Source organism: Barbus barbus (genome assembly GCF_936440315.1).
Source record: "Barbus barbus genome assembly, chromosome: 42".
Lineage (NCBI taxonomy): Eukaryota > Metazoa > Chordata > Actinopteri > Cypriniformes > Cyprinidae > Barbus > Barbus barbus.
In genome coordinates, this window is record NC_136720.1 from 6,601,687 (window position 1) to 6,628,903 (window position 27,217).

Consider the following 27,217-nt stretch of genomic DNA (forward strand, 5'->3'; position numbering starts at 1 on the left):
AAATATATTTGTGTTCGTAGAGGTTCATGCAACAATGTAATTGTACATGTAATTGAGATTTTGAATTGAGGATATAAATTATATTTTTTTTATTGTTGTACTTAGAATATTAAGCTGAAACAATTAAAATGCATATGCATGTTATAAATCAATAATATAAATTGTACAAATACAGAACATGATATAATATAAAATTAAATCACGCATGTTTTGCCAAATTGATTCTTTGGAAAAAAATTTTCATGAGAAGAAAAATGTATGCACATATATAGACAATATATGCATACACACACACACACAGGGCCGGAGTGGGACTAATTTTTAGCCCTGGAGTTTCAAGCCTTAGACCGGCCCACTTTTTGTTTTTTGTTTTTTGTTCTGGCCTTTTCAGTGCCTCCTTTGTGCTTTCTATTATCCATTTTTTATCTATTATTTTTTGCTCGCATATCTCCAACAACTAACTTTTTTTTTTTTTTTTTGAGCAAGGTGCAGCTGTCAGGGAAGTCAACAGATAATTATGTCATCATTAGGGTTGCCAATTAACTTCAGAAATGGAAAATAAGGGACAATTGTGATTCTTTATCTTTTATTCTTTGAGAAAATAGTGTTCTTGTATTCTTTAAGAAAGTAAGTGTTTATTCTTTAAGAAAATAAGGAGCAGAATAAGGGATGCTCCAAATATTTGTACTGTACCATAATGTAGGCTGTTTGCCTGAAGTTAAAAATAAGTAATAATCACAATTATTCTAAAAAGAATTTTAATGTTATACAAAAAATGTCATTGACCTGTGTAAATTGTACCATTATAGAACTGTGAATTCACAAGTGTAGTAATTTAGGAGGTGAAAATACTGTGAAATTACATGCATACAAATGGCATGAAATTTGAAAGCATAACAACTGAAGGTCAATGAAACGTCAGTCAATAAAGCATTATTTTTTAAAACAATGGCACTTAAAGTTTTGAACTAAAATATTATTGCAACTATATCCTTTGAATGAATAAAAATGCATATTTTTCAATTAAAGAAAACTTAGAGAGTGTGGTGCTTCTGGTGCTTGGATTTGTACTTTAATAATGAGGTCCAAGTTTAAGAATAGGCTACTAGAAGTTTATTTATTTTTTTTATGTATTTTTTCTCTCGCTCTCTCTCTCTCTCTCTCTCTCTCACTCTCACTCTCTCTGTTTAACAGTATTACAATGAAAGATGTCTTCCCTCAGGTAGATTGAATGTTTTCCTGCCTTGCTAAATGTTGGTCTCATGATCAATAAGTTGCTTGCATTGGCCAAAACTGATTTGACAGAGTCAAAACACAACCTGCACCAGGTTGCCGTTAGCGTGAGTCCCGCACGCTGTAAAGCAGGAGCAGCCGGCAGAGGATTCCGCTTGGTCTTAAAGCCTTCCGCAAATCGCTACTTCACAAAACAATGATTTGAGCAAAACGAATTATTAAATATCAATTTAGAATTTGTTATTTATATGGTCTGGTGAAAATAATAATAAGGGCTGAATGAAAATAATAGATAAAAAGAGTGGGGCTGCTATGAGTGCAGGCACTATAGGGACAGCATCCATATCAACCCAGTGGCATGACAACACCGCGGCCCTCGCAGCCAAAATAACAGACCGGCCCACCGGGAATCCTCCCGGTGCTCCCGATTAGCCAATCCGGGCCTGCACACACACACACACACACACACACACACACACACACACACACTCACACTCACACTCACACTCACACTCACACTCACACTCACACACACACACACACACACACACACACACATATATATATATATATATATATATATATATATATATATAAAGTAAAAGTACATTAAAACATTTTACTTTAGGAAATATGAAATATCACGGAAACAATTAAATAAAATAATCTAGCCTCTGTGACCCCATGAGCTGGGTACGTCATGACGCCATGCGTTGCGGGTGGGACGTCTGTTCGTAGTGAACCATCCGCATTGTTGTTGGTTGCAGGCGAAGAATAGTATCGCAGCTCATTGCCGGAAAGGAATCGACGCTGTCTTTGAATGGCAATCGAACCAAGCGTTTTCGTAGTGATTATTAGTTCATAATTATAGTCCTGGCGGCCGCTGTGGTTAAGCGTTTGCAGCATTCCAGATTTATCCATGCAGATTTAAATTGGTGGTCCTTGGATGAGAACATTGTGTACGGAATAACTGCAGGCCACCTCGTCAGAAAGCTGCTCCTTTCTTTATTCAGCAGATCAGAGGTAAAATGATCATAATCGTCATTGTTTTGCAATTTGCAGGGCGATTTGAACCTGTTTTATAATGCATGGGAATATAAAGAGATACGATTTGAATGTGCATCTTCATAGTGTCTCAAAACATAGCGAACTGCCTAAATGGACAGTATTTTAGGGTATAGGCGACCCCCAAAACGCTGCCGTGATGTTGAAAAAGTGTTTCGATTCGAGTGTTTGGGATGCACATAAAATGGCCAAAATGTTTTGATCTCGCTTTTGATGAAAATGCTCGAAAATGCGTCCTAATTGCGCCTTCGCTGCTATAGTAATCAATGCTATCTTGTAAGTAACCTAATAATAAGTTGGTAAAACTGTAGTTGAAGTAAAAATACCCTGGGCTTTTGTGCCGTTGTATACATCAGTACCAAAGTAACACATCATTGTATGTCATTGTATAAAAGAACTTTTGTATAACTTCCTCCACTGTGACATGGATTATTTAGATTCAGTCATGTAAATCAGCATGGATGAAGTTGTGTGGGATGCATCTACATCTAATTCAGATGCACTGTTGTATCAGGAATAACACTGGTTCTGTTCTCTTTTCAGCTTTGTAAGGATCCCCAATGAAAAGAAAATCTCCGCCTCACAAAGTATTCTCCCCTCAGCGGCTACCTTCCCCTATCAAACTTTCATCAAACCGTGAGACGCTGACTTACGCCCAGGCCCAGAATATGGTTGAACTAGAAGTTAATGGCCGGTTGCACCGGATCAGCATCTTTGACAAGCTCTACATCATCACGGATGAGGATCCGATTACACAGGAAATTATGGAGTGCACCAGCAATAAGGAGAATGCTGAAAAACACCAGCAGGTCTTGGTACGTTCTGCACGCCTCAGAAACAGCCAGCAGAAAAAGAATGCTGCTGTCAACGCACAAAATGCTTCAGTGCAAGGCAGCACTCTTCCTGAGCCCAAATTCCGCACAGTGGATTACAATCTCCCAGCAATCCCACGCAGACCTTCTACATACTACAAGTATGAGGAGAAAACTTCAGAAGAGCTGAATGAGGAGGTGGAATATGATATGGATGAAGAGGACTATGCCTGGCTTGAGCTGGTCAATGAGAAAAGAAAGAATGAAGGTCTTAACCCGGTTTCCCCTAATGCCTTTGAGTTCCTTCTTGACCGTTTTGAAAAAGAATCATTTTTAGAGAGTCAGGGCCAACAGAGTCTACAGTCCTTAATCGACGAAGATGCTGTTTGCTGCATATGCATGGATGGAGATTGCATGGACAGCAATGCCATCCTGTTCTGCGATATGTGCAATCTAGCCGTTCATCAGGATTGTTATGGTGTTCCATATATTCCAGAGGGACAGTGGCTTTGCCGACATTGTCTGCAGTCCCCAACACAACCCGCTAACTGCATCCTCTGCCCTAACAAGGGAGGAGCGGTCAAAAAGACAGAAGATGACCAGTGGGGTCATGTTGTTTGTGCTTTATGGGTTCCCGAGGTTGGGTTTTCCAACACGGTCTTCATTGAGCCTATTGATGGTGTTTCAAATATTCCGCCAGCTCGATGGAAGCTTACCTGCTACCTCTGTAAAGAAAAAGGTGTTGGGGCTTGTATCCAGTGCCACAAAGCGAACTGCTACACTGCTTTTCATGTCAGCTGTGCACAGAAGGCTGGTCTCTTTATGAAGATGGAGCCTATTAAAGAGTTGACTGACTCGGGTGTACCCACTTTCTCGGTGAAAAAGACAGCCTACTGTGGGGCCCACACCCCAAATGGCTCCATTAAAAGACCACTTACAATTTATAATGAAACTAAGACAAATGACAGACTTTGTCAATCAGTGGACAAAAAGAGCAGCAGGACAAGATTAAAAAAACAGAAGAGACTTAAAAACAATGTGGTGGAATTTGTAGGCCCTGTTCCAAATGCATCCGTACCCAGTTTTTCACCTGAAAGGTTTGTTCGAATCTTTGATTTTACAAAATCTGGTGAGATGTTGGACTCTTTTAAGCCATTTCAGTGCAAATATCAAGATTTTTCATTTCATTGTACACTGTCATATTCTCCTATAGGTTAAACACAATCCTCAATCAAGTTTCTTTACAGAAGAAGAAGGCATTTGGCGAACTTGTCTTGAATTATTGGATGCTTAAAAGACTTTCAAGGAATGGAGTGCCACTCAACAGACGCCTCCAAACTAGCCTACATTCCCAGAAAAACACACAGCCGGTAAGTACAGTCAAACCAAAATTTATTCAGACAACTTCAACATGTCTCACATTATCACAGTTTATTCGCTATAGTTTAGAAACTGGTAATAAAATATGACTAGAACTCAGAGTTAAACTGTGTCAAAACAAATCTTGATAATGTCAGATAAATTGATAAACAAATTCATCTTGATAATGTCAGGTTGTAATCCATTACATAGAAAGGGATGCAGTGGATTACAATCAACCAAAAATTATTCAGCTGTTAAATTTAACTACACAATTAGATAATACCAATTTAGGTCAACCAATTACCAAGCAATGCTTAAATTTGTTCGGTCTGTGGTATAAAAAGGTCGCATTAGCAATTAAAGAAAAAACACTTAAACAAAACATGGTCAGGTCAAAGTGTCTGAATAATTTTTGGTCCCAAATTTTTATCAGTTTTACTGGTAGTCCACTATATGAAGAATTTTTGGGTATAATATGTCAGAGTTCACTTTATTTTGCTATCCTCACCTACATAAATGAACTATAGTGCCCTGTACCCATTAGTAAAAAAAAAAGAAAAAAAAAAATTATATCTGGTGTCTGAATAATTTTTGGTTTGACAGTATAGCTTATGAAGCGTTGTAGGAATAATTCACACAAAAATGAAAATTTGCTGCAAATTTACTCACCCTCAGGCCAAGTAGACAGATGAGTTTGCTTCATCTAAACAAATTTGGAAAAATTCAGTTTTAGATCACTTGGGCTCTCATTCTGATGGCACCCATGCACTACAGAGGATCCACTGGTGAGCAAGTGATGTAATGCTCAATTTCTCAAAAATGTATAATTGTTCCAATAAAGAAACCAAGTCATCTGTATCTTGGATGGTCTAAGGGGGAGTACATTTTCAGTAAATATTAATTTTTAGGTGAAATATTTCTTCAAGCAGCACTTACACATGGCCATGCATGCTTATACATTTTAATAACATAGTTTGCTTGAATTTGAAAACATTGTAATGACAGAAACAGACAGAGGAGGAAACTGAAGCACTGAAGGAGAAGCTGAAGGAGTGGCAAAGGTTGAGACATGACCTTGAGCGAGCAAGACTCCTGCTAGAGCTGATAAGGAAGAGAGAGAAACTCAAGAATGAAGAGGTATGAGAAGAATATGCTGCTTTAAATCAAGACAAGTTTTTGTAACAGTAACACTTGCTAATGCAAAATGTATATACTTCAAACGAAGAACGAACTGATGAGACGTAATTTCGAACTAAATCAGAGTTTGTTTCAGCAGTTCGATACAGCTCACCAAAGCGAATTTTCTGGGGAGTTTGTTTTGGCTCCTAAACACATTTGAGCTACCATTGGTCCGTGGCGATTACGCAATCGGTGGGTGTGTTCTGGAACTCCACCTTCTTTGACGCGTGATTTTATTTTATTTTTTTTCTCTCCGTGGTTTGTTTCTCATTCAACAAACGTCAGGCAGGAGAACAACATCTCCAAGTCACTAGCAACATAAATACACTGTCGAATAGCTGAGCTGCCACAAATATATCTGCACCTGTACAATCAGAGACTTTAAAGATTCAGAGAAAGCATTTAATTCCTTGAATAAATCGCAACAAAGCTTGGTGTCGACAACCTGGAGTTATGCAAAAAGCCACGTAGAGAAACATCAGATGCAAGTTTTCCAAAGCCATTAAAAGAATGAAACGAAAGAGTAAAGATATTAGGTCGCAAGTACCAAATACATGTTTCAAATAAATGTTACATAGCCAACTGCTGCTGCTGTTGTTCTTTCAATAAGCAAATTTAAAATGAATACAGTAAATGAAATGCCATAACTTACAATAATAATCCTTTGTTTTTATAAAATTGACAACACATAAAATATAAAAACGTGTAATAATTTATTCAGTTTAATAAAAGACCTAGATACACCATTGCATCGTTGTTATGTTTAGGGCAGACGCGCAAGCATCGCAACACATTTACACTAATCTACACCCCGCCTCCAGCGCGGGGGTGTTGGAATGTTCGAAAACAGTATACTAGGGGTTAGGGCTGAACGATTTTGGAAAATAATTTAATTGCGATTTTTATTTTTTGTTTTTACCAATATTGCGATTGCGATTTTAATATGCTTTTTTTTAAAGCTTTTTATATTCTGTATTATTCAACAAAGACAAGTAAGAAATCATTGTATAGTATGCAGTGTTGGGCACGTTACTTTAAAAAAGTAATTAGTTATATTATTAGTTATTTCTCACAAACAGTAACTGACTTACATCATTATAAAATAAACTAATTACCAGGGAAAGTAACTATTGTTCCATAAATGTTCAAATATGTCAAATAACTTGGATGTCCCCAATTTTAAATATGTTAAATGAATGAAATGGTCACTAAATAGAATACATTATTATTATAAAACATTGTACACTAATCTACACTATTTTAATGTTTTTGTGGGACAATGTCAGACACCTATCAAATTCAATTGATTATTGTAAATATTATCAACCCTCTACTTGGCAATAGAATCTCCATTGGCTTGTAATTTTTTTTAGTTTACTCACCAGATTAATATTAATTATCTGATATACTTATAAAGCTTATGTTTGGAAAATGGCACAGTTTTTTTTAAATATCTCACTTTGCATCAGTCAGTCAAACATTATATGATATTATGATAATTTAGCATTAAATGATTAGTGTTTCTATAAAAAAAGGGGGGGGGGCTACAAATAATACTGATAAGATAAAGGATTATTGAGCTGCTGGTTTCGTGAATATTAATCAGGTTGTCTGCGTTCGCTCGAACGGATTCGCTGAAATCAAAACAGGGAGGATAATAGGTGAGCGCCAGCCAATGAGATTGCCGTTTGCGCATTAGTCCCGCCCACTACCGGAAAACCCGGCAAAAGCTGAAGAATTCCAAAGGAACTCTGTTATTTTGATAGGAAAATACAACAAAGGATATCATTTACATGTAGCGCGTCAATTCTGCATGATATGGAAGACTGCAAACTGCGGACTTGGCAACATAGCGTGCCAACTTGATGCTTCCTATAATCAAGTTATAAATAGGACGACAAGCAGTGAAAAAAACTGTTTTATTAGTAACAGAATAGCAAACAACTTAATTTCATAGAAATAGCAGCTGCAATACTTTGCATGTGTGCATAAGAAGAATATATGCTTCTAGGTGTTATATCTAAGCCAATGAGCCATTATTTGGAACCTCAATGAAACGGATTTAAAAATATGTGAGCAGAAACGCAGAAAGAACTGCTTTGAAAGAACTAGAAGAAATAACTGCTACTGTACTTTACATTTGAGAGGAAACCTGCAATATGGATGCAGACAAACTCATGAGGACAGTCATTCAAAAATGCTGTACTACCATTCTTTATAACTAAGAGTAACAAAGACAAAATGTTGTATGTTAAATGTTAAGCTTATAATATGCACAATTGATCGCTAAATTTAGGGGCTGTGTGCTATAGGCTACAGACTGATTTACATGTGAATTAAATTATTTATCCCAAAAGAAATAAGTGAAATGAGTGCCCGGTGAAGAGGGAGAAAAATTTAGTATGTTTTATAGTTTATATATAGACTACAATTCACAAATCATTTTGCGAAAGAAACACTTCTTCAAATTATATTTTAAATGATCATTAGGCCAATTGCTGGTTTTTTAATGGTCTTCAAATTATAGCTAAATTTGTTGCAATGCTTAATTTTAAATCTATCTTAAATCAAGGTTTATCTAATAATTATTTTTGCACTAAACTTTAAACCTTTAAAAATAAGCAGGTTTACATTTGATCCCATCATTTTGATCCTGCATTTAAGTAGCCTAATATTTGCACCATAACTTTAAATTCGGATTTAAATCTTGATTATGGATTAACTTTAAACTTAATGGACGTTTAAATAAAATAAAATGCACATGCAATTAGAATATTCAACTGATTGAACAAAAAAATTGAGAAAAAAAAAAAAAAGGTCTCAGATAGGTGTTTACCAATGAAAATGAAAGCACATCGAGTTGGCAGAGTTGCGAGGGTCGATGCGGATCCGTCACCCATGGTGCACCTCGGTGTCGGACAAACAAAAGTAGTGAGGAATATGTTTAGCATTTAACAGCAGCGGTCACGGTAATGATGAGGCGAGCACCAGTGATCGCGGCCGTACCTCTCGTTTCTCATGCCCTCGTGTGTCTGCTGGGCGGCGATCAAACAGGCAGGGCAGCGCTTTTCACGAGCGCATATAGCTACTAGACGAATCATGTAATTAAAAAAAAAAATTAAACTTTTCTCTGTTCTTTTGTCGTAAGTTATGCTATTACTCCATTAATTTATGCTAGCATATACTGTATATCAAGCGCTCCCTGAACGCAGTCTCTGGCTTTCTCTGGCTTATTGCCACTCAAGCGCAAGCATGCTGCACCCGTCTAGAGTGATAACGACGCTGATCTGATCATAAAGTCTTTCCGAGTCACAGGGCTCAAGTCCAAGTCAAGTCTCGAGTCATTGCTGCCCAAGTCTAAATCTTTAATTAGGTCGAGTCGAGTCGCAAGTCATCAAATTTGGGACTCGAGTCAGAGTCAAGTCTCTAGTCATGTGACTTGAGTCCACACCCCTGCAGACATATAAACCTTAATCAAACTATTACCGTTGTGTAGGACTTTTCGCCGCATTTTGCGACAGGATACACACGGCAGTGGTCAACCGTTTGACGGCAAATAGGAGCTTCAACACCGCCGTCGTCTGCATATAAATAATTAACTGCACTTGAAGCTTTCATAAAATAAAAAATAAAACACCCAAAATTGAATATGGCATCGTCATGAAGACGAACTATGTTGATAAGTGAAATTCTGGAGGGGACGTGTGATGAAGTAATGAGGCATGCCATTAATCGATCTATGTACTATAACATGTAAAACGGGAACATGAAAGGATTATTCTAAAAGCAAATCATGTAAACAACTTAATCATAATATTGTCTTATTCAGAATAAGGTAAATAGTTACATTACTGATGTCCATGTAAACTTACGCTTTATTTGCAATTTTATAAAAGTTATTTTTAGTCCATGCAGCAAACATTTAAAACATTTACTTTAAAAACTATTAACTTTTGTATGTGTGCGCAGGCTTCCGTGTCTGTTTTATCATTGCGCATATAAGTAGTGACGCCCCCCCCATGGGATTGAAATGCCCCCCCCAGTTATAACATCCTGGCGCCGATTATCGGCTGATAGTGATCGGTACCCGATCAATCGGAGCACCCCTACAGTATACCGTCGCTCAGCTTTATCGAACTTCTTTTTGCCCCCAAACGAAGAACGAAAACAAACTTCGTTTGAAGTATATCGGGGCCTTTAATTGTTTGCATATTTGTGTTCTTGATGACTCTTGTGGTTTGTTGCAGATTATGCTTCAGCAGACATTAATGGAGGTCCAACTCACTCCTTTCACAGTCCTTCTGAGGATTGTGCTGGATCAGTTACAGGAGAAAGACCAAGCACACATTTTTACAGAGCCTGTTAGCATTAAAGAGGTTTGTCTTCATTTTCCTGAACTTTCACTTTAAAAAATGTCATAAGGTATTTCAGAGTGCACAGTGTCTTTAAGCATAAAGTATGTGATTTAAACATCCAGTTTCAGAACAAGAACATAGAACAAGCACACTTTAAGGAAAAAGTTTTGCTTATTTTTAAAGCGAAATCAGGGTGCACAATACACACTACCTTTAAAAAGTTTAATCCGTAAGATTTTTTTTTAAAGAACGTTCTCTTTTTCTTTTGAACTTTACTCTTATTCATCAAAGAATCCTGAAGAATCCTGAAAAAAGAATCACATGTTCAAAAAAATAAAAAATAAACAGAATAACTGTTTCCAACACTTATAATAAATCAAGCATATTTGAACAATTTCTGGAATTTGGAAGCACAAAAAAATCTTACCGTGTTTGTCAGTGATGTCATTATTGATATAGGACTTAATTGTTTTTAATATTTATTATTTTTTGTGAAGAGGCTTCAGAGTCTGTCACTTATCAGAATCACTGATTCATCCTTTTTTGTGTGTTCCTCACAGGTGCCTGACTATATGGACCACATCTTGCACCCTATGGATTTTTCCACCATGAGGAAACGCATTGATGCACAAGGCTACACAAATCTGGACGAATTTGAAGCTGACTTCAATCTTATTATTGAAAACTGCATGAAGTACAATGGCAAGGATACATTCTTCTACAGGGCAGCTGTTAGATTAAGAGACCAGGGTGGAGCTGTGCTAAGGAAAACTCGCCGAGATGTTCAGAGAATCGGCTTTGATTTTGAAACTGGCATGCACCTGCTTGAACCACCTAAGATCGAGCCATCTGCGCCTTTCTCCTGGGAAGATGGTAAATACACAAAATCTGTAGTCTCAATGGTCTTCTGCTTGGTATGATTTGTAAAAGGTAAATTCCTTGTGGACATAAAGCAAACTACACTCAGTGCACCCCATGTGATAGTATGAGATCATTGGATATGTGTACATGTAAAATAAAATGAAAATCACACATGCATACACACCCACTGTTTTTCTTTCATGTGTTCTTCAAAATATAGCTAAACAAATGTACTTATTCAAGCATGTCTTTGTCTAACCAATGATGATTCTTGTCAAATGTCACCATGCGACGTACTTCTCAGTTTAGTGCTTCCTTGAAATTAAGAATCACTAATAGAATCAGTAAATCTGAAGAGTTATGTCAGATCAGAATGATCACAGTTTTTTTGCATTTCCCATCCCTACATTTAACAAATCAACCTTTTTACTCTTTCAGTGGACCGCTTATTGGTTCCTGCCAATCGAGAGCAAATGTCATTGGAAGAGCAGCTGAGGGAGCTACTGGAAAAGTTGGATCTGACTACAGCAATGAAATCCAGCCCATCACGGAGCAGACGACTAAAGCTGCTTAAGAAAATCATTAGTGATGTGAGGATGGAGCTGAGTTTGAAGAAGGCTCTTCCTGATATTGAACTGGAGAATGCTGCAGAAGAAGAAGCCGGCCATATCCTTCAAGAAGGTTTGAAAAATGTTGGTGTAAATGTTTTTAAAATAATAACCAGCTCAACATCGGTCAAATCCTTATGGGTATCACTTTGACACAACAAGCGACTCAAGTTCAAGTCCCATCTCATGGTTATACTGATCCTATCCCTCTCCTGTCGCTTCCTTCGTCTGCTCAGCTGTCCTGACCAATAAACACTTAAATGCCCCCAAAATACACTTAATATAAACAAGCAAACTACTTGATTAAAATAGCAGTTTGCGTCTTTGGTATTGGCTAAGGTAAGCATCACTATTATTTTAGGTAAGTGATTTGCACTGAGACATAATGAAAAAGATAAGTACAGCAAACTTTTTAATATCTGAGCCTATACAAATGGTATTCTGTCCCTTAGCTTCATTGTCTCTAGTCCAGGTTTTTAGGTTCATTGTTTTATTTCATGGTGTTTCTGAGAAAGATCAGTCAAGAAAATCAAGCTATGACATGAAGTGGTCAAAAGAGGTGAAAAATAAAATATTGACATAAAACACTCTTTGGAATAGGGCTGCATGATGTATTGGGAAAAAAAAAAGTACAAAAATTGCTATGGCATATGGTTTGTGTAAATTATCAAAACGCTAATGCTGCGAATTAAGAAATGCACCTCAGGTTTCAGATTGAAGCTTGGTGTTGTGTGTGAATGAACAGACTTTTCACTCTGTGGAAAAAAATTTTTTTTTTAACTTTAAAAAAAAAAGTTATTTAAAATAAAGGAAAATTAAAGTGAAAAATAAAGGGAAATAAAGTGTATGGCCAAGTATGGTGACCATACTCGGAATTTGTGCTCTGCATTTATCCCATCCAAGTGTACACACAGTAGTGAACATATACCCGGAGCAGTGGGCAGCCAATGCTGCGGCGCCTGGGGAGCAGTTGGGGGTTGGGTGCCTTGCTCAAGGGTCTCACCTCAATCGTGGTATTGAGGGTGGAGAGAGTGTTGGTTATTCACTCCTGAGACTCAAACCCATGACCTTCGGGTTACAAGTCCGACTCTCTATCCATTAGGCCACAACTTTCCCCAGTACATGGTTAATAAACATGGTTAATAATAATAAACTAATAGTTTGGTTTAGATAAATAAATAATAGGTTGAAACTAAACTTTGCATGACAGTGGCCCTTCTGGAGCAGGATGGAAAAACCCTCCCTTTGCAACTGCATGACATTGCACTGTAAACACACTAGCAACTTGATAGCATTAACCTGGCAACCACCTACAATAACTGATCACGTTTTCTGAGAAAATTAAAAAAATCTAGTTTGTTGTCACTGAATTTAATCTGTCACACACTATTTTATGTACAATATTTGACAGTATTTCCTTGTTTCATGGCAGGTGATAAATCTGACCCACCTAAGCTTGAGCCATCTGTTTCTGTGCTGCCCTTCATTAATGAGGGATGTCACTCTGAGCCACCCAAACTGAAACCCATTGAACCCAGTCCCAACAAAAACCGGCACTACCAGGATGGCATTTCCCAGCCACTCAATGGACACGCCCATCTGCAGTTAAAGGACAGTGATGTTAGTGTATTAGCTACATCAACTCTGGCCAAGCCATCAAGCCCAGTGAACCGACGGACGTCTGTGCTTTTCCGCAAATCAAAAAGCACAAGCCCACATAAGCCCATGAGAGGTAGTGAAACTCCGAAGGGCAGTTCTCGGCTAGGCACAAAAACATTCTTGTCAGTCGTCATACCACGCCTAGAGACATTGCTTCATTCTAGGAAGAGACCACGGAGTACCAGTAGAGACAGTTTTGAGGACAAATCGCCCATCAAACGCATGGACACAGGTAGAAACTGCAGGAAAACAAACAAAAAGGGCAAGACAGATACAGTATGATTGATATAAATGCACATTAATAATAAATGCACTTTTTTAACAGGCCAAAGTGTATTTAAGGCTTTTTAGAAAGCTAGGTCAAAAAATGGTCTTGCTAGTTATAAACGTGCTGTGTGATTTGTCATATAAACAACCTGTCTGCTATTAAAGTCTCACAGTAGTGGTTACAACTTTGTGAGTTCCTTTATTAGTTTCAAAACTAGTTTAAATAGATTAAATGGGAATGATTTCTCTCTCCTTCTCTCTTCCTTGTGCCTTTCAGGGCTGTCAAATGGTTTTGATCTGGAGCCGGAGAAAGAATTGGATTCTAGCAGGCAGTTGGAGCCTCGGCGCAGGTGCGCATCTGAATCTAGCATGTCCTCCAGCAGCAGGTGGGTAGTTGACAAGTACTTTTGAAAGGATGAAATGTGCAGTGGTGTGACAAGCAAAATGCTGTTGAAAATAATTTTCAATGGAATATAGCCTATTTCATGTCTCACAGGGAATATTAAAATGATGTGAATACAAATTAAATGGTGTCTAGTAAAGCTGCATCATGTTGGGGGAAAATCTAATTGGGTTTTCTGAATTTTGAATTGCTATTGTGATTACCAAAAATGAGTTTTTAGGGCTATATAAATTAGCCAAAACTTTGTGATGTATCAGTATGCCTATGAAACCCTTTTTTAACTCCCTTTAACATCCTCACTAAAAAGCTGCAGTGGATTTTTTATGTAGTGGATTATTTATAGATAGATAGATAGATAGATAGATATAGATATTGTTGGGGCAATAATAAAAACATTCAATGTAATTTTTTCAGCAACTTTTATAAGATTCTTCTTTTAATTATCATTTTAATTGAAGGTTAGACTTTTTTGTAAATAAATTATTAAAGAAAGACTATGAGCAGAAACATTTTTTATTTTTCTATGGCCTGTTAAGCTTATTTTACTAAGGGTGTCAATTTGTGTAGGGTGCTGTATTGAAATTGTATTCTGACCAAATATTTTTTTTTTCCCCAAACAAAATGTTTTAATTTTAATTGTTGCATATTTTTTTTATGTATCACTTTATTAATCCCTTGAGAATCAAACCCATAGCTTAGGCATTGCTAGCACCATGCTCAGGGGTTTGAGCTGCAGATACACACATTACATCCACAAGTACTCGAGCACTCTGCAGATTTATGATTTATCTGTCAACTGCTTGAGTAGTCAAAATGCACATCCCTGTAACCCTGTACCATTCCTATTTTTATGTGCATCCCACACCACACCATCACGTTTTCTTGTCTGTCTTTAGTAGTATTGCAGTTAATCTACCGAAGTGTGGAAAGGGGAAGCCAGCCCTCATCCGGAGGAACACAGTGGAGGACAAGAATGAGATCATTGCTTGCATTGAGAGTAGAAACTTTGCCAAGGCTGCTAGAATAGCTGCTGGTAGGTATCCACATCTGTACTTTTTAACTGAACTGTAATTTGATCTCAGTTTGACAGAGTCAAATCACAGTGGATGGGATTTTTTTTTTAAAGAAAGATCTTGCTGCTCTGCATTTCAGCGTAAACAAATTAGGCTATGATTTGTTTTTTGTAAGTAGATTTGGCGCACTGCCTTCAAATGGTGAAAGTCAACTAAGTTTTTTTTAATGTAAATTATATTTTGTCTGAACTTGAAAATTTAAAATTACATTATTTTTAGTAGCCTAGTGGTTTTGTAAATCACTGAAATTAGATTTTTTTTTTCTTCAGAATGATAAAACAATCATGATATTTATAAAAAAAAAAAATAAATGAATAAATCATTCTGCAGCTTTAGTTGTAGTGCTAATATTAGAAATGGCACTATTGGGATGGCTCTTCATATATTTGGATGCCAGATTAGAGGACCGGAACGTCCACATCCATGAAAACACGGCATGATAATTTTAAACATTTTATTTATAACATTTTTTGCATTAAAAATTATGAATCTAAAGGTCTTCGCATCCGTAGCAAGAATTTTGAAACGTGTTTTGACAGATCAGAGCCACCATACTAAAGAACGCCAAAATCCAGAATGGCTATTGTCAAGTTCATCCACTTCGTCTCGCAGTACAAAGCACTATATATAGATCCTTGCACACTTCACAGAAATTGGTGGTGGTCTTTTTAATATGTGGCTCCATTATTGCAAGCAAAGCATAAAACTGAGCCACTGACATCCTGAAGTAAACTTTTATTCACCACTGATAATCCCGCTGCTCCTTAATAAGGAGGGGGAACTCCGGGAACTCCTCTATATCTCAGGATTGGATGGACCCAATATTTCCTTTCTTTTTCTTTTTTTTTAAGAATCGAGAGGAATCATCCTCAATGCTTGAAGACTCCATTTAGTAGGCTACTGTTTTGCAAATTTTTCACAATGGATTAATTAATACGCATCAGACTCAGTGTGCAAGGTTTCTGTGTTTTTCATATTACGAAAATGAAAAAATGCAAACGTAAATTTCAGACTCAGTGTGCAATGACATTAATTGTCCACAAGGGGTATAACGGTACACGTATTCATACAGAAAAATTTCGGAACACGTCTTTTGGTTCGGTATGCATATGTACCAAACAAATACCAAACAAATAGTTGAACTTAATTTGACTTAAACTTCAAGTTTTAGATATCTTAATTTTAACAAACGAATTCTTTTAAATTTCAAGATTGATCTTTTAGTCTATGCTATTTAGAAACATAATTTTATAATTTGAATAATAAAATATTGTAAAAACTGGCTTATGTGCAATTTACATGTTTGCATACATTTTTTTTTTTTTGTTGATTATGAGATCTAAAAATAAATAGCAATTGAATAGTTTTGGCTCTGTTTTTAATTGTAGCCTTTAATAATATTGTAATGTGCAAGTGATCGGGCTCCCAGTGTGTAGTTTACAGCTTTCTCTGAGATATATATATTTTCTTTAAGCTTAACAAAGTTAAATTTAAAGACATCGCCACAGTTTGTTCAGTGAACCACAGATACCGCCTGTATTGAAAACGTACTGAACTTTGACTTTAAGACAGGGTTAAGTACAGTCTTTTGTATTGTTTCTCCCCTATTTTCCACTATATAAAAGTAGCTGCCTGAATTGTGTAAAATTATTGAAATGTTATTATTATTACTTGCTATATCACTATAGCTGGGGACACTTCCAGTGATATCGTCGACCTGATTGCACAGACACTATTTAAACTGAACTGAGCTGGACGATGACATCACTGAATTCAATAAATAAATGCCTTTAACTGAAAATTGAGTGTTTAATCTTTTGCCATTATTGACACACTATTTTCCTATTTTGATATTGTGCAGTTGCTTTGACACAATTTTTATTGTTAAAAGCGCTATATAAATAAAGGTGACTTGACACTATAGACATATATGGCTGCACCATCATAACATGGTTGTTGATATTCCTGCTTTTATAGAAGTTGGCAACAGCAGTATTTGGATGCCTGCTAGTGCTGCTACAGTTCTGGAACCTCTCAAACTAGTTTGGGCTAAATGTAGTGGATACCCCTCCTACCCTGCCCTGGTGAGTCTGAGTATGCATGTGTAGAAACCAACTATTTCTACCTCTTTCTTTAATTTATTTCTATTCTCAAGGAATAGAATAGAATTCTTCTGTTTCTAAAGGAGTGAATTAGAAAAAGCAGTTTTCATTATGTTCTTTGGGCTGGGGTCTGTCCAGTCCTGCTCATTGTGTACTACTTTCCTGCATGTTTAACATAATTTAATCTGTTGATCTGATGCTGATTTGGCTGAACCACTTGGTGCTTATGGCTTCAGTCTTGTGCATGAGCTATGCTGCACTTGTCACACTTTTAGGAGTCAGCCAAAATAAAATATTTGTAATGATCAATTTACTTGTAGAAAATACGTCATCAGAATACATTGAATGACTGTCAGTCACGAAACCAAAAAAATACCAATTTCTTGAAGAAATAATTGGTCAGTCATAATAGATGTATTTAAATAGTTCTTCAGTCTTATCCTGTTATTAAATATTACCTTAAAGTCTGCAGTGTCTCTATAATAATATAATAATCTATATTCTCTATGTAAGCATCTTGGCATGTCAACGATTAATCGACGATCGATTAATTGTTGATAAGAGATGCAATCGATTAAAGCTATCAAATGGTCGATTAAGCGGTTTAATTTTGATAATTGATGGTTTTACGCCAGATGTAACGGGACGCACACCTTCTAAAAAGTTCAACTTTTGTCTCATCAGTCCACAGAATATTTGCGAAAAGTCTTGGGGATAATCAAGATATTTTTTGGCAAATGTGAGACGAGCCTTTAAGGCTTTTCACACTGCGCTTAACCCCAGGTTATCGTGGCTCTCAACACCGCTTTTATCCCCGGGTAAAGAAACGTTTCACACCTGTAATTTGAAAGCGGTGTTGGCACTGCTTTTTACCCGGGGTTTTGAAACCCTGCTCCGGAGCAGGGTTAGCACCGCATTTGTGGTGTTAACCCCGCATTGCGGTGCTAATTTTGTTCATTGTGAAACCGAGTGGTGTTTGCTTGTTGCTGCTGGATGCTTGGCAACAGACAGCCGATCAGAAATTGAGCAGCGAGGCTCATATCACGTCAGTAACAGGAAACACGCGTCGTGTAAACAGTAGCCGGTGAGAGAAGAAAGAAATGTCAAAAGACGAAAAGCGTGTGAACTGGAGTGATGAGGAGACGATATTATTTACGATATTATTTACTATTATTTATTTATCCCCAGTGAAGACCTCAACTTAAAATACAATAAAACTTAAAATAAAACAAATAACTAAAAATATAATAAAATACCGAACTACATAATACTATTTTTGTTAGAAATTGCAACAATATAAAAATAGAAATAATACATTTATACATTTAAAATTTTAATTAAAACAATAAGTTTTAATAAATAAACAATAATATCCTGGCCAGAGGAGACCTGGCCCCCTGACTGAGCCTATTTAAACTATTTAAACTAAACTGAGCTAGACAATGACATCTCTGAACTCAATAATGAAATGCCTTTAACTGAAAATTGAGTGTTTAATCTTATTATTATACATTACTGACACTATCCTCCAATTTGATACTGTTAAGTGCTTTGACACAATCTGTTAAAAGTGCTATATAAATAAAGGTGACTTGACTTGACTTAAAATAAATTCAAAGAAATATTCACATAATTTGCTCCTTGTTTTCTTTCATTTGTACTTTTATCTTTGTTTTCTTGCCTTTGTGCGTCTCATGAGGCTTAAAACGGCTAAAGACCTACGCGGCAACTTTTTTTTTTTAATAACTGGCAAGATGCGGAAAAAGCCGTGTAAACAGGTTGCCTGCTGTTCGTTCAATCAGTGACGGTGACACCGCAGATATGCAAATAAGAACGTTTACCCGTGGTTTAAGAAGGTACAGTGTGAAATGTCAATTAATGAATACCCAGGATTAACAGTTAACCCCAGGTATAGTATGAGCAGTGTGAAACGTGATTACAGATAGCCCAGGATTCCGTTTATGCGGGGTTTAGGATGACCCAGAGTTAAACATTTTCAAATGTGAAAAGCCCTTTTGTGGACTTTTTGGTCAGCAGTGGCTCTTGCCTTGGAACTCTCCCATGGATGCCGTTTTTGCCCAGTCTCTTTCTTAAGCCCCGTTCACACTAGCAGCGACTTTCGTCACTGCATGTTGCCAGGGGCTGGAGATGAGGTAGCTAGTGGGCGTTTCCACTATTGGTTGCCTTGACAGCGAATCAGGTTTCTTGCCACTAAGTACAAACATTTTGGAGGCAAAAGACTAAATCTAATCTAAATCCGTACATACAAACAAAAATGAATGAGAAACAGAGCCTACTTTCTTCCATTGCATATGTTTATTTACGGCTGAGAGGAGAACAATCACATGAGCTCAACCGTCTTCTTTCCTATTGGCTGTCACTTCCGTAAGTCGCTCTTCATTTGCATAAAGTTGAAGGATTCTGAACTTTGTTGCGTCGCTGGACACACCCCATCCGGTAGCCAACGGTCGCTATCGCTCACTGTCGCTCATGTCGCCGGAAATCGCCAGCTCTCCATTGAAATGAATGGGATCGTGTTGCTTTGTTGCTGCGTGTCGCTTGTAGTGTGAACGTGGCTTTTTTTGTTGAATCATGAACACTGACCTTAATGAGGCAAGTGAGGCCTGCAGTTCTTTAGATGTTGTTCTGGGTTCTTTTATGACCTCCTGGATGAGTCGTCGTTGCACTCTTGGAGTAATTTTGGTAGGCTGGCCACTCCTGGGAAGGTTCACCACTGTTCCAAGTTTTCTCCATTTGTGGATAATGGCTCTGACCGTGGTTCTAAGTCCCAAAGCCTTAGAAATTGCTTTATAACCATTTCCAGACTGATACATGCCAACTATTTTGTTTCTCATCTGTTCTTGAATTTCTTTAGATCAATGATGTGCTGCTCTTTAAGAATGCTTCACTTTGTCAGACAGGTTCTACTTAAGTGATTTCTTGATTCAACAGTAATCAGGCCTGGGTGTGGCTAATGAAATTTAACTCGACTTTCAAAAATAATGTGGTTAATCACAGTTCTTTCATGATTTAACAGGAGGGGGCAATTAGTTTTTTCACGTAGGGCCAGGTAGGTTTGGACAGCTTTTTTCCCTTAATAAATGAAATCATCATTTCAAAACTGCATTTTGTATTTACTTGCATTATATTTTTTGTAATATTAAAATTTGTTTGATTATCTGAATCTTTTAAGTGTGACAAATATGCAAACAAAAACAAAAAAAACAAAACAGGAAAGGGGCTAGGGATGGGCGATATCTTATTGTTTGCGATATACCGGTAAAAATTCTCCCCACGATAAGAATTAGTCTTCCCGCGATAATAACGATAAAGTCTAGTTGTTGATATAGTTCTGTGTGCGACAGTGCAGAGAGCAGCAGGCGGACGTGAAATTGAGGAGGAGTTTGTCTCTAAATGAGGAGTTCGTTTTACAATCTGTTACTGGTTTGGTTAGAGCTGTACAGTGCACCAAAAATTGGTCTTTAACCTTGAACCTATAGTACAAAAGTGCGCTATTAGGAAAAAAAAAAAGATCTCTAGAGTAATACATCATATAGAACAGGGGTGTCCAGTCCTGCTCCTGGAAGACCACTGTCCTGCAGAGTTTAGCTACAGACCCAATTAAACACACCTGAACCAGCTAATCAAGGTCTTACTAGACATACTAGAAACTTCCAGGTAGGTGTATTGAAGCAAGTTGGAGCTAAACTTTGCAGGACAGTGGTCCTCCAAGACCAAGTTTGGACACCCCTGACATAGACTATGTATTTAATAACAAGTGAAAGGTCATTGTAAATTGTGTGTATAATCTAAGTATTATTTATAAACAATGACAGTCATTTTACGTTTTTCAGGATTGTCCTCATTTTCTGTAACCTGTTTTTGTTTTATTAAAGATCATAGACCCTCACATGCCACGAGTGGGGTGCCAGCACAATGGAGTCTCTATCCCAATGCCCCCGCTGGACGTTCTACGGATTGGTGAACAGATGCAGTGCAAGTCCGAAGAGAAACTTTACCTCGTTCTCTTCTTCGACAACAAACGTAGCTGGTGAGATTTCGAGGCTAATTATTGGTGTTTGCCAAGTCAAACATCACTATTATCATTGCTCGTATCTAGGGATTTGAGCAAACTAAGTTTTGAACATCTGCAGTTAACTTGTAACTTTTCTTTTTTTGTACCACAGACCATGATAACCATTTAATCTTGTATTCTAATAAGGTTTTGACACCAAAATGTTACATACCAGTTAAAATGCATAATTCCATAATTTTGATGGCAGCAAAAATGAACAGTCTTATTAATGTAATATTCAAACATTAAGGACAATTAAACAGTCAGTGCAAATAAAAATTAAACTAAGAGCAAATAAACAAATTACAAGCAACAGCACAAATGCAATAGAACAAAGATACAAATAAAAATATAACTGCAAGCAGTGATGCGGGGCTAAGCCTGTCTAAGGGTTCCATGACCTCTAGAAGTAGTTTAAATACAACAATGTCACTACTGCAGCTTTTGTTGCTTGACCCCTAGTGAAAACAATAAACCAACTTACAAATAATCCTTTAACATTTCTGCATTTGGTAGATGTTTTTACTCAAATCAGTTTAGAGCATATCCAAGTTATCCACTTTTATTTGTCAGTACATATGTTTCCTGGGATCAAACCAATGACTGTTGCATTGCTAACAAAACACTACCAATTGAGCAAAAGGAACAGGAAACGTGCGCAACTGTGAACCTTTGCATGATTCATTGACTTCTTGTGAACATGTGAAAGTGAAGCCATGTGAATGTGAACCCTTTTGACTGTGAACCAATGTGACTGTGTGATTGTGATTTAAGTACACAAGGGGTGACAAACTCCCCAGTTTAATTATAGATTAATGAATTCGCCTTTCAGTGTTAATGGCAAACAAACTTCTTGTCTTCAAAGGTGGCTCAACTTGAGACCAGACTTGCGCACCGAGGTCAATGGGTAGTGAAGTGACGTGTGGCCAAGTATGGTGACCCATACTCGGAATTTGCGCTCTGCATTTAACTACCGCCCTTTCCCCTCTCTTCCGTCCTTTCCCCTCTCTACAGCACTTCCCATCTCTACCTCCCTTTCCCCTCTCTACACACCCTTCCACTCTATTCTGCTCTTTCCCCTCTTTACATCCCTTCTCCTCTCTACTGCCCTTTCCCCTCTCTACACCCCTTCCCCTCTCCACCCCATTCTAATCTCTATACACTCTTCCCCTCTCTTCCGTCCTTTCCCCTCTCTACACCCCTTTCCCTCTCCACCCCCTTTCCACTCTCTACCCCCCTCCACCTTCCTCTTCAGTGCTTGGCCCCTAATAATAATAATAATAAAATCAACAGATACAATAGGTGCCTATGCACCTGCTTGATTCACATATTTGGAAACTTTTAAGCATTGCAAAGTTCCCATGGATAAACACTTGCTACACATTGAATTTGTAGAAAATCTTCAAAGCTTTAACCTTTTGTATCACAGAATGCAAATCATACACTGTTTTACAGAGACTTGAGTTGTTGAAGGTACAACTGCAGCAATTGAAAGTGAAAGTGACGTGACGTGGCCAAGTATGGTTACTCATACTTGGAATTTGTGCTCTGCAACTAACCCATGCTAAGTGCACACACACAGCAGTGAACACACACACACCGTAGGGCTGCACGATTATGACAAAAATCATAATTGTCGATTATTCCCTTGAGATTGTAATTGTGATTATAAATAACGATTACTTTGAACAGATTTATGCCATTGTTTGAAGCTGCATGCCATATTTTTATATAAAATATATTTAAAAAAAAAAAAGGCTGAAAACACTCTTCCTGAACTTTTATTGCTTTTCTATAGGATTGAGCCTCAAATGTCAACTATACATTGGTTTGGTTTCTTCTTTAAACAAAAAAAAAGGTCAAATTATGCATGGTATAATAATGTTATACTAAAACAAAAAATGGTCTACTAAAGCTATAGATTTCATTTACAGTTAAACAGACGAAATTTCAAATTACATTAACATTTTACAGTACAATTTATATTATCAGGGCTCCAGACTAACATTTGAGAGCAGTGGCACCAGCACCTGATTTGGTAGAACTGAACATGTAATATTACAAGTTTTGTCTCTTAGAAATGCACATTAGAACAGGAGCTTGAGTTCAGAGTAGCAGGAGCTTGAGTTGGGATGCAGATGTACATTTGACAGTACCATTGTGAAAACTGTAACAGCCTCATCTTTTATACATAACCAAAAGTACAGCACCTCATTACCATGGTAAAAAAGTAGCCTAACTATAGTGTTTCTATGGTGTTTGCATTGAAAAACAGTAGCCTAAAGACATTCAGTCAATTACAAATCCACATCAACTGATAGAATAATTAACAAAATAATGTAATTATATTCCATTACCCTTTAACATATTTAGTATATTAATATACGGTGCCTTGCTCAAGGGAACCTCAGTCGTGGTATTGAGGATGGAGAGAGCGCTGTACATTCACTCCCCCCACCTACAATTCCTGCCGGTATCGAGACTCGAACCCGCAACCTTTAGGTTATGAGTCCGACTCTCTAACCATTAGGCCACGATTTCCCACAACTTTGGCGTGGACCCTCAGATCATGGTGTTGACGAAGTGTACCAAGTTTCGTTTTGATTGATCAAAGTTTGGCAGAGATACAGCCTCTGAACCAATTTTGGGTCAACCTCGTTATGTTCACAACTTCATAACTTTTTTTTCCCTCTAGAACTTAAATTCTGTTTAGTCATTTCTGTTCAGCTCAATCTAGAGATCATCTGAGCCAATTTTGGGAAGTATTGGATTAATTTTGAAGTAGTAGCGAAAAGAATACTGTACTTTGCTAAATGGCCGCTACTGTAATGAGTGGAGTCTTAATGTAAGCTATTGTATGTGATCAGCATGAAGAGAGTACTCAGGTGTACTAACTTTAATTTTTCTAGAACAAGGACTTCAGGAGTTATTACCATTTCAGTGTTGACTTTTTAGGCTGCTGGACGCACTATAGAGTTGGTCCTAGAGACCCCAAAGTTGGTCAGATCACTATTCATGGCCATCTCTACAATTGTGCCAATTTTCATCATTTTCCTATGTTCCCTTCATAGGGCTGCCATAGACTCCCATGGGCCAAAAATAATAATAATAAAACATACAGATACAATGGGGCTTGGCCCCTAACTAACAGACTTTCAGGTAAGGTTACCAGAAGTAGGCATTGCAATTGGGCAGTGTTGCCAAGTTGAAACTGCATGTCAGCAGCATATATTTTATATAGCATGCATCTGTATGTGCAATCCACTAGTTCAAACATAATGGATATGACACGTGGCAAGTCCAAGTCTGCATCCATGCAACACAGAACTCAACAGACCAACCGCAAGCCTTGTGCAAGTCAGAAAAGTACGTAATAAAAGATGAAGAGCTTAAATAAAAGGAGTTATAGCCAGCTAAATGCAAGCAGAAAAATTAATGAGTGCACAATTCAAGTCAATTGATTAAATCACAAGAGTGTAGTGACTAATGTATTTAATATTGTGAGAGCTTATTAAAAAGAAAAGCAAAGAACATGTAACAATTTTGTGATGTATAAGGTTTTTTCCAGTGTAGCCCAATTGCAATTTCTAATGTAGCTGAAAGCAGATGAAGAAAGCTCATTTGCATTTATTAAATGTTTAATTATTTAATCAAATCAACATCTTCAAATCAACAGTAATGAGTAATTTGATCATTCAATTTTTTTTATATTTTATTTTTGTAGAGAATTAGGCAAAAAACGAGACACTACTGGCAAAAATAGTTTTTTCATCTGTCAATTTTGAGATTTTGGGCTTTTTGGCTTTTCATTAAGTATTTATTCAGACTAATGGAAAGAGAACATCCAAAATACACAAGTGTTTATTTTATTGTATTTTATCTATTTGAGTCATATCTTTAATATCGTTAAATATCTTTTCATATCTTTTAAAGGCTGTTTTCTCAAAATGAGATTTTTAGCCTGCAAAAATCTCTACTTCAGTAGCAGTTAAATACACTTTACAGTTGTATTCCAATCTGTATTCTGAAGAGTTTGTTCATATATAACTTGCCTGGTTTTATACAATATTTTTTTCATAAAAAAATAGTGACTTTTGACAGTGTTTTTTTTTATTTTATTTATGGGGTGATTAAAAAGAGATTCAAATTATGGTCTTAATATCCTTTGATTCTAATATGTCAACAAAATGTAACAATTATTTTGAACCTGGCTTCATCCAGTGTTCAGGTTTTTGTTCTAGAAATCTATGCAAATTAGTGCATATTTAATGACATAATTTACGCATAACATTTCAGAAAATTTGTAATACAGAAAATGTTTGGCGTTCTTAATGTAATCAATCAACTAGGGAGGTATAGTGATTATCTATTATTTTTTTTTTTTCTGTTCATTTATTTGATTGTGTGTGTTTTTTACCTTGTCCAGGCAGTGGCTTCCTAAATCCAAGATGGTTCCTCTCGGTATTGACAAAACCATCGACAAGATTAAAATGATGGAGGGCCGCACCTCAGCCATCCGCAAGGCTGTTCAGACTGCCTTTAACCGTGCCATGAACCATCTGAATCGAGTACAAGATGAACCTAATAGTGACCTCAGTGATGTTGACTAAGATTGACAAATGCAGACACATTTCAAAGCCTTACCTTCATTCCTGACTGGCACCTACTGTGTGACTTCTGTGTTTTATTTTACCTGCCACTCCTGTCTCATTTGCACAGAAGTCTCTAATCAGTTCTGTAAATAATGTAAATCGCTTATCACTAACTTATTCTTCAGATTTACTGTCAAACATTTTTTATAGTATTTATAAATTTTTGTGAATTATTCCCAGCATAACTCATTGATGCTGGAAAAAATGTACACAATAAATTGTGTGAAACTAAAGTAAAGGAATACTGCTATCAGGGCTGGAACATGACGTGAGAGTACTTGTTTTTTTATGTTTAAATTATTGAAGTTTGTACACAAGTTTTTATTTGGTATTGTTTTTGTAACCTAAGAATGTTTTTTACAGCAATTTTAACCAATCAATTGTATTTATATAACTAAATATATAAATTTATTTGTCTTTTCATATTTGTATGTCATGTTATGAAAACCACAAGTGCGTTATTCTGATATTCTAATGAAACCAAAAAAGAAAGAAAAAAAAAAAATGTTGCACAGACTTTTATGCTGAGTGAATGGTTTTGTTTCAACCTTTTTTTTTATTGTTTTGTTTTTTTAAATGTTTGTATTTGGGAACTCCATAATGGCTGTAGTGTACTGTACTTGTACTGGTATTAATTTGTGTTGGGTGGTACGTTTATTCACTGGGTAAAGCATAAAAAAGTTTTACTGGACTTAGGAGTTATTCTTGTTTGTTTTTTTTTTGTACATTTGTTACATCTGTTTACATTGACTTCCTTAATTTAGTTTTACTCTGGGTTGTAGTAGGTAGATTTCGGAATACTTTTGGAATACCGTACGTCAGTTGATTGAATTATCCTTTATTTTTTTAATAAATTCATAAATAAGCTAGTTATGTCTTGAGTTTATTACAACAGCCACTCTATATTAATACTGTATAGTACATAATATTATTTGCATGCCACTTTAAAGCGACTGTATGTACATTTTTTTTTAACTTGTATTATCAGTTTCCACATGTATGTTTACAACACTGAAATCAACTTAACTAGGGGGCTCCAAAATCATACATGGTGATTGTGGTACTTATGTTACATCAGTGTTTCTATGCCACGCTTAGTATCATGCTTGTTAAGGACAGAGCTGGGTTGTAATTGATTACATATGATCTGGATTACGTAATCCGATTCCAAAAGTTAAGTACTTGTAATTAGATTAAATTACATTTTAAAATACTCGTAATCAGACTAGTTACTTTATGGATTACATGATTACATATAATTTGCACAATAGCAATAAATTATTCATAATTTATTGATTATCCCTAATTCCTCTGTTTCATCTTTTAAATTTTCCTTTTTAAAATAGCCTACTTGTATACAGAAAGTCTCGTGGACATTAACACAAAGACCAGTTATTTGTCAGGTGACGACAGCGTTTGACCACTGGATTTACAAAAAAGTGTTTCAACATTGCATCAACCACGGATGAATACATAAATTTTTATTTGAATTCCCTGTTGGTTATTTAACC

The 27,217-nt window shown here is 36.6% G+C and overlaps 1 protein-coding gene across 2 annotated transcripts; it reads left to right on the top strand.

Annotated features, from left to right (window-relative positions):
* The first annotated feature begins 1,941 nt into the window (after positions 1–1,941).
* Positions 1,942–26,568, top strand: LOC306861202 (bromodomain-containing protein 1-like). 2 transcript variants are annotated; one of them, XM_079403341.1, is made up of 13 exons: positions 1,942–2,256; positions 2,842–4,207; positions 4,324–4,480; positions 5,478–5,609; positions 9,899–10,027; positions 10,567–10,879; positions 11,306–11,548; positions 12,908–13,366; positions 13,679–13,787; positions 14,701–14,837; positions 16,855–16,961; positions 20,876–21,030; positions 25,481–26,568. In XM_079403341.1, exons 2-13 carry the CDS (start codon positions 2,859–2,861, stop codon positions 25,662–25,664), a joined length of 3,474 nt encoding a protein of 1,157 aa, XP_079259467.1. In that variant the 5' UTR covers positions 1,942–2,256; positions 2,842–2,858; the 3' UTR covers positions 25,665–26,568. The 2 variants fall into 2 exon arrangements, with proteins under 2 accessions (XP_079259467.1, XP_079259468.1); XM_079403342.1 differs by having other exon boundaries at positions 14,704–14,837.
* The last annotated feature ends 649 nt before the right edge of the window (positions 26,569–27,217 follow it).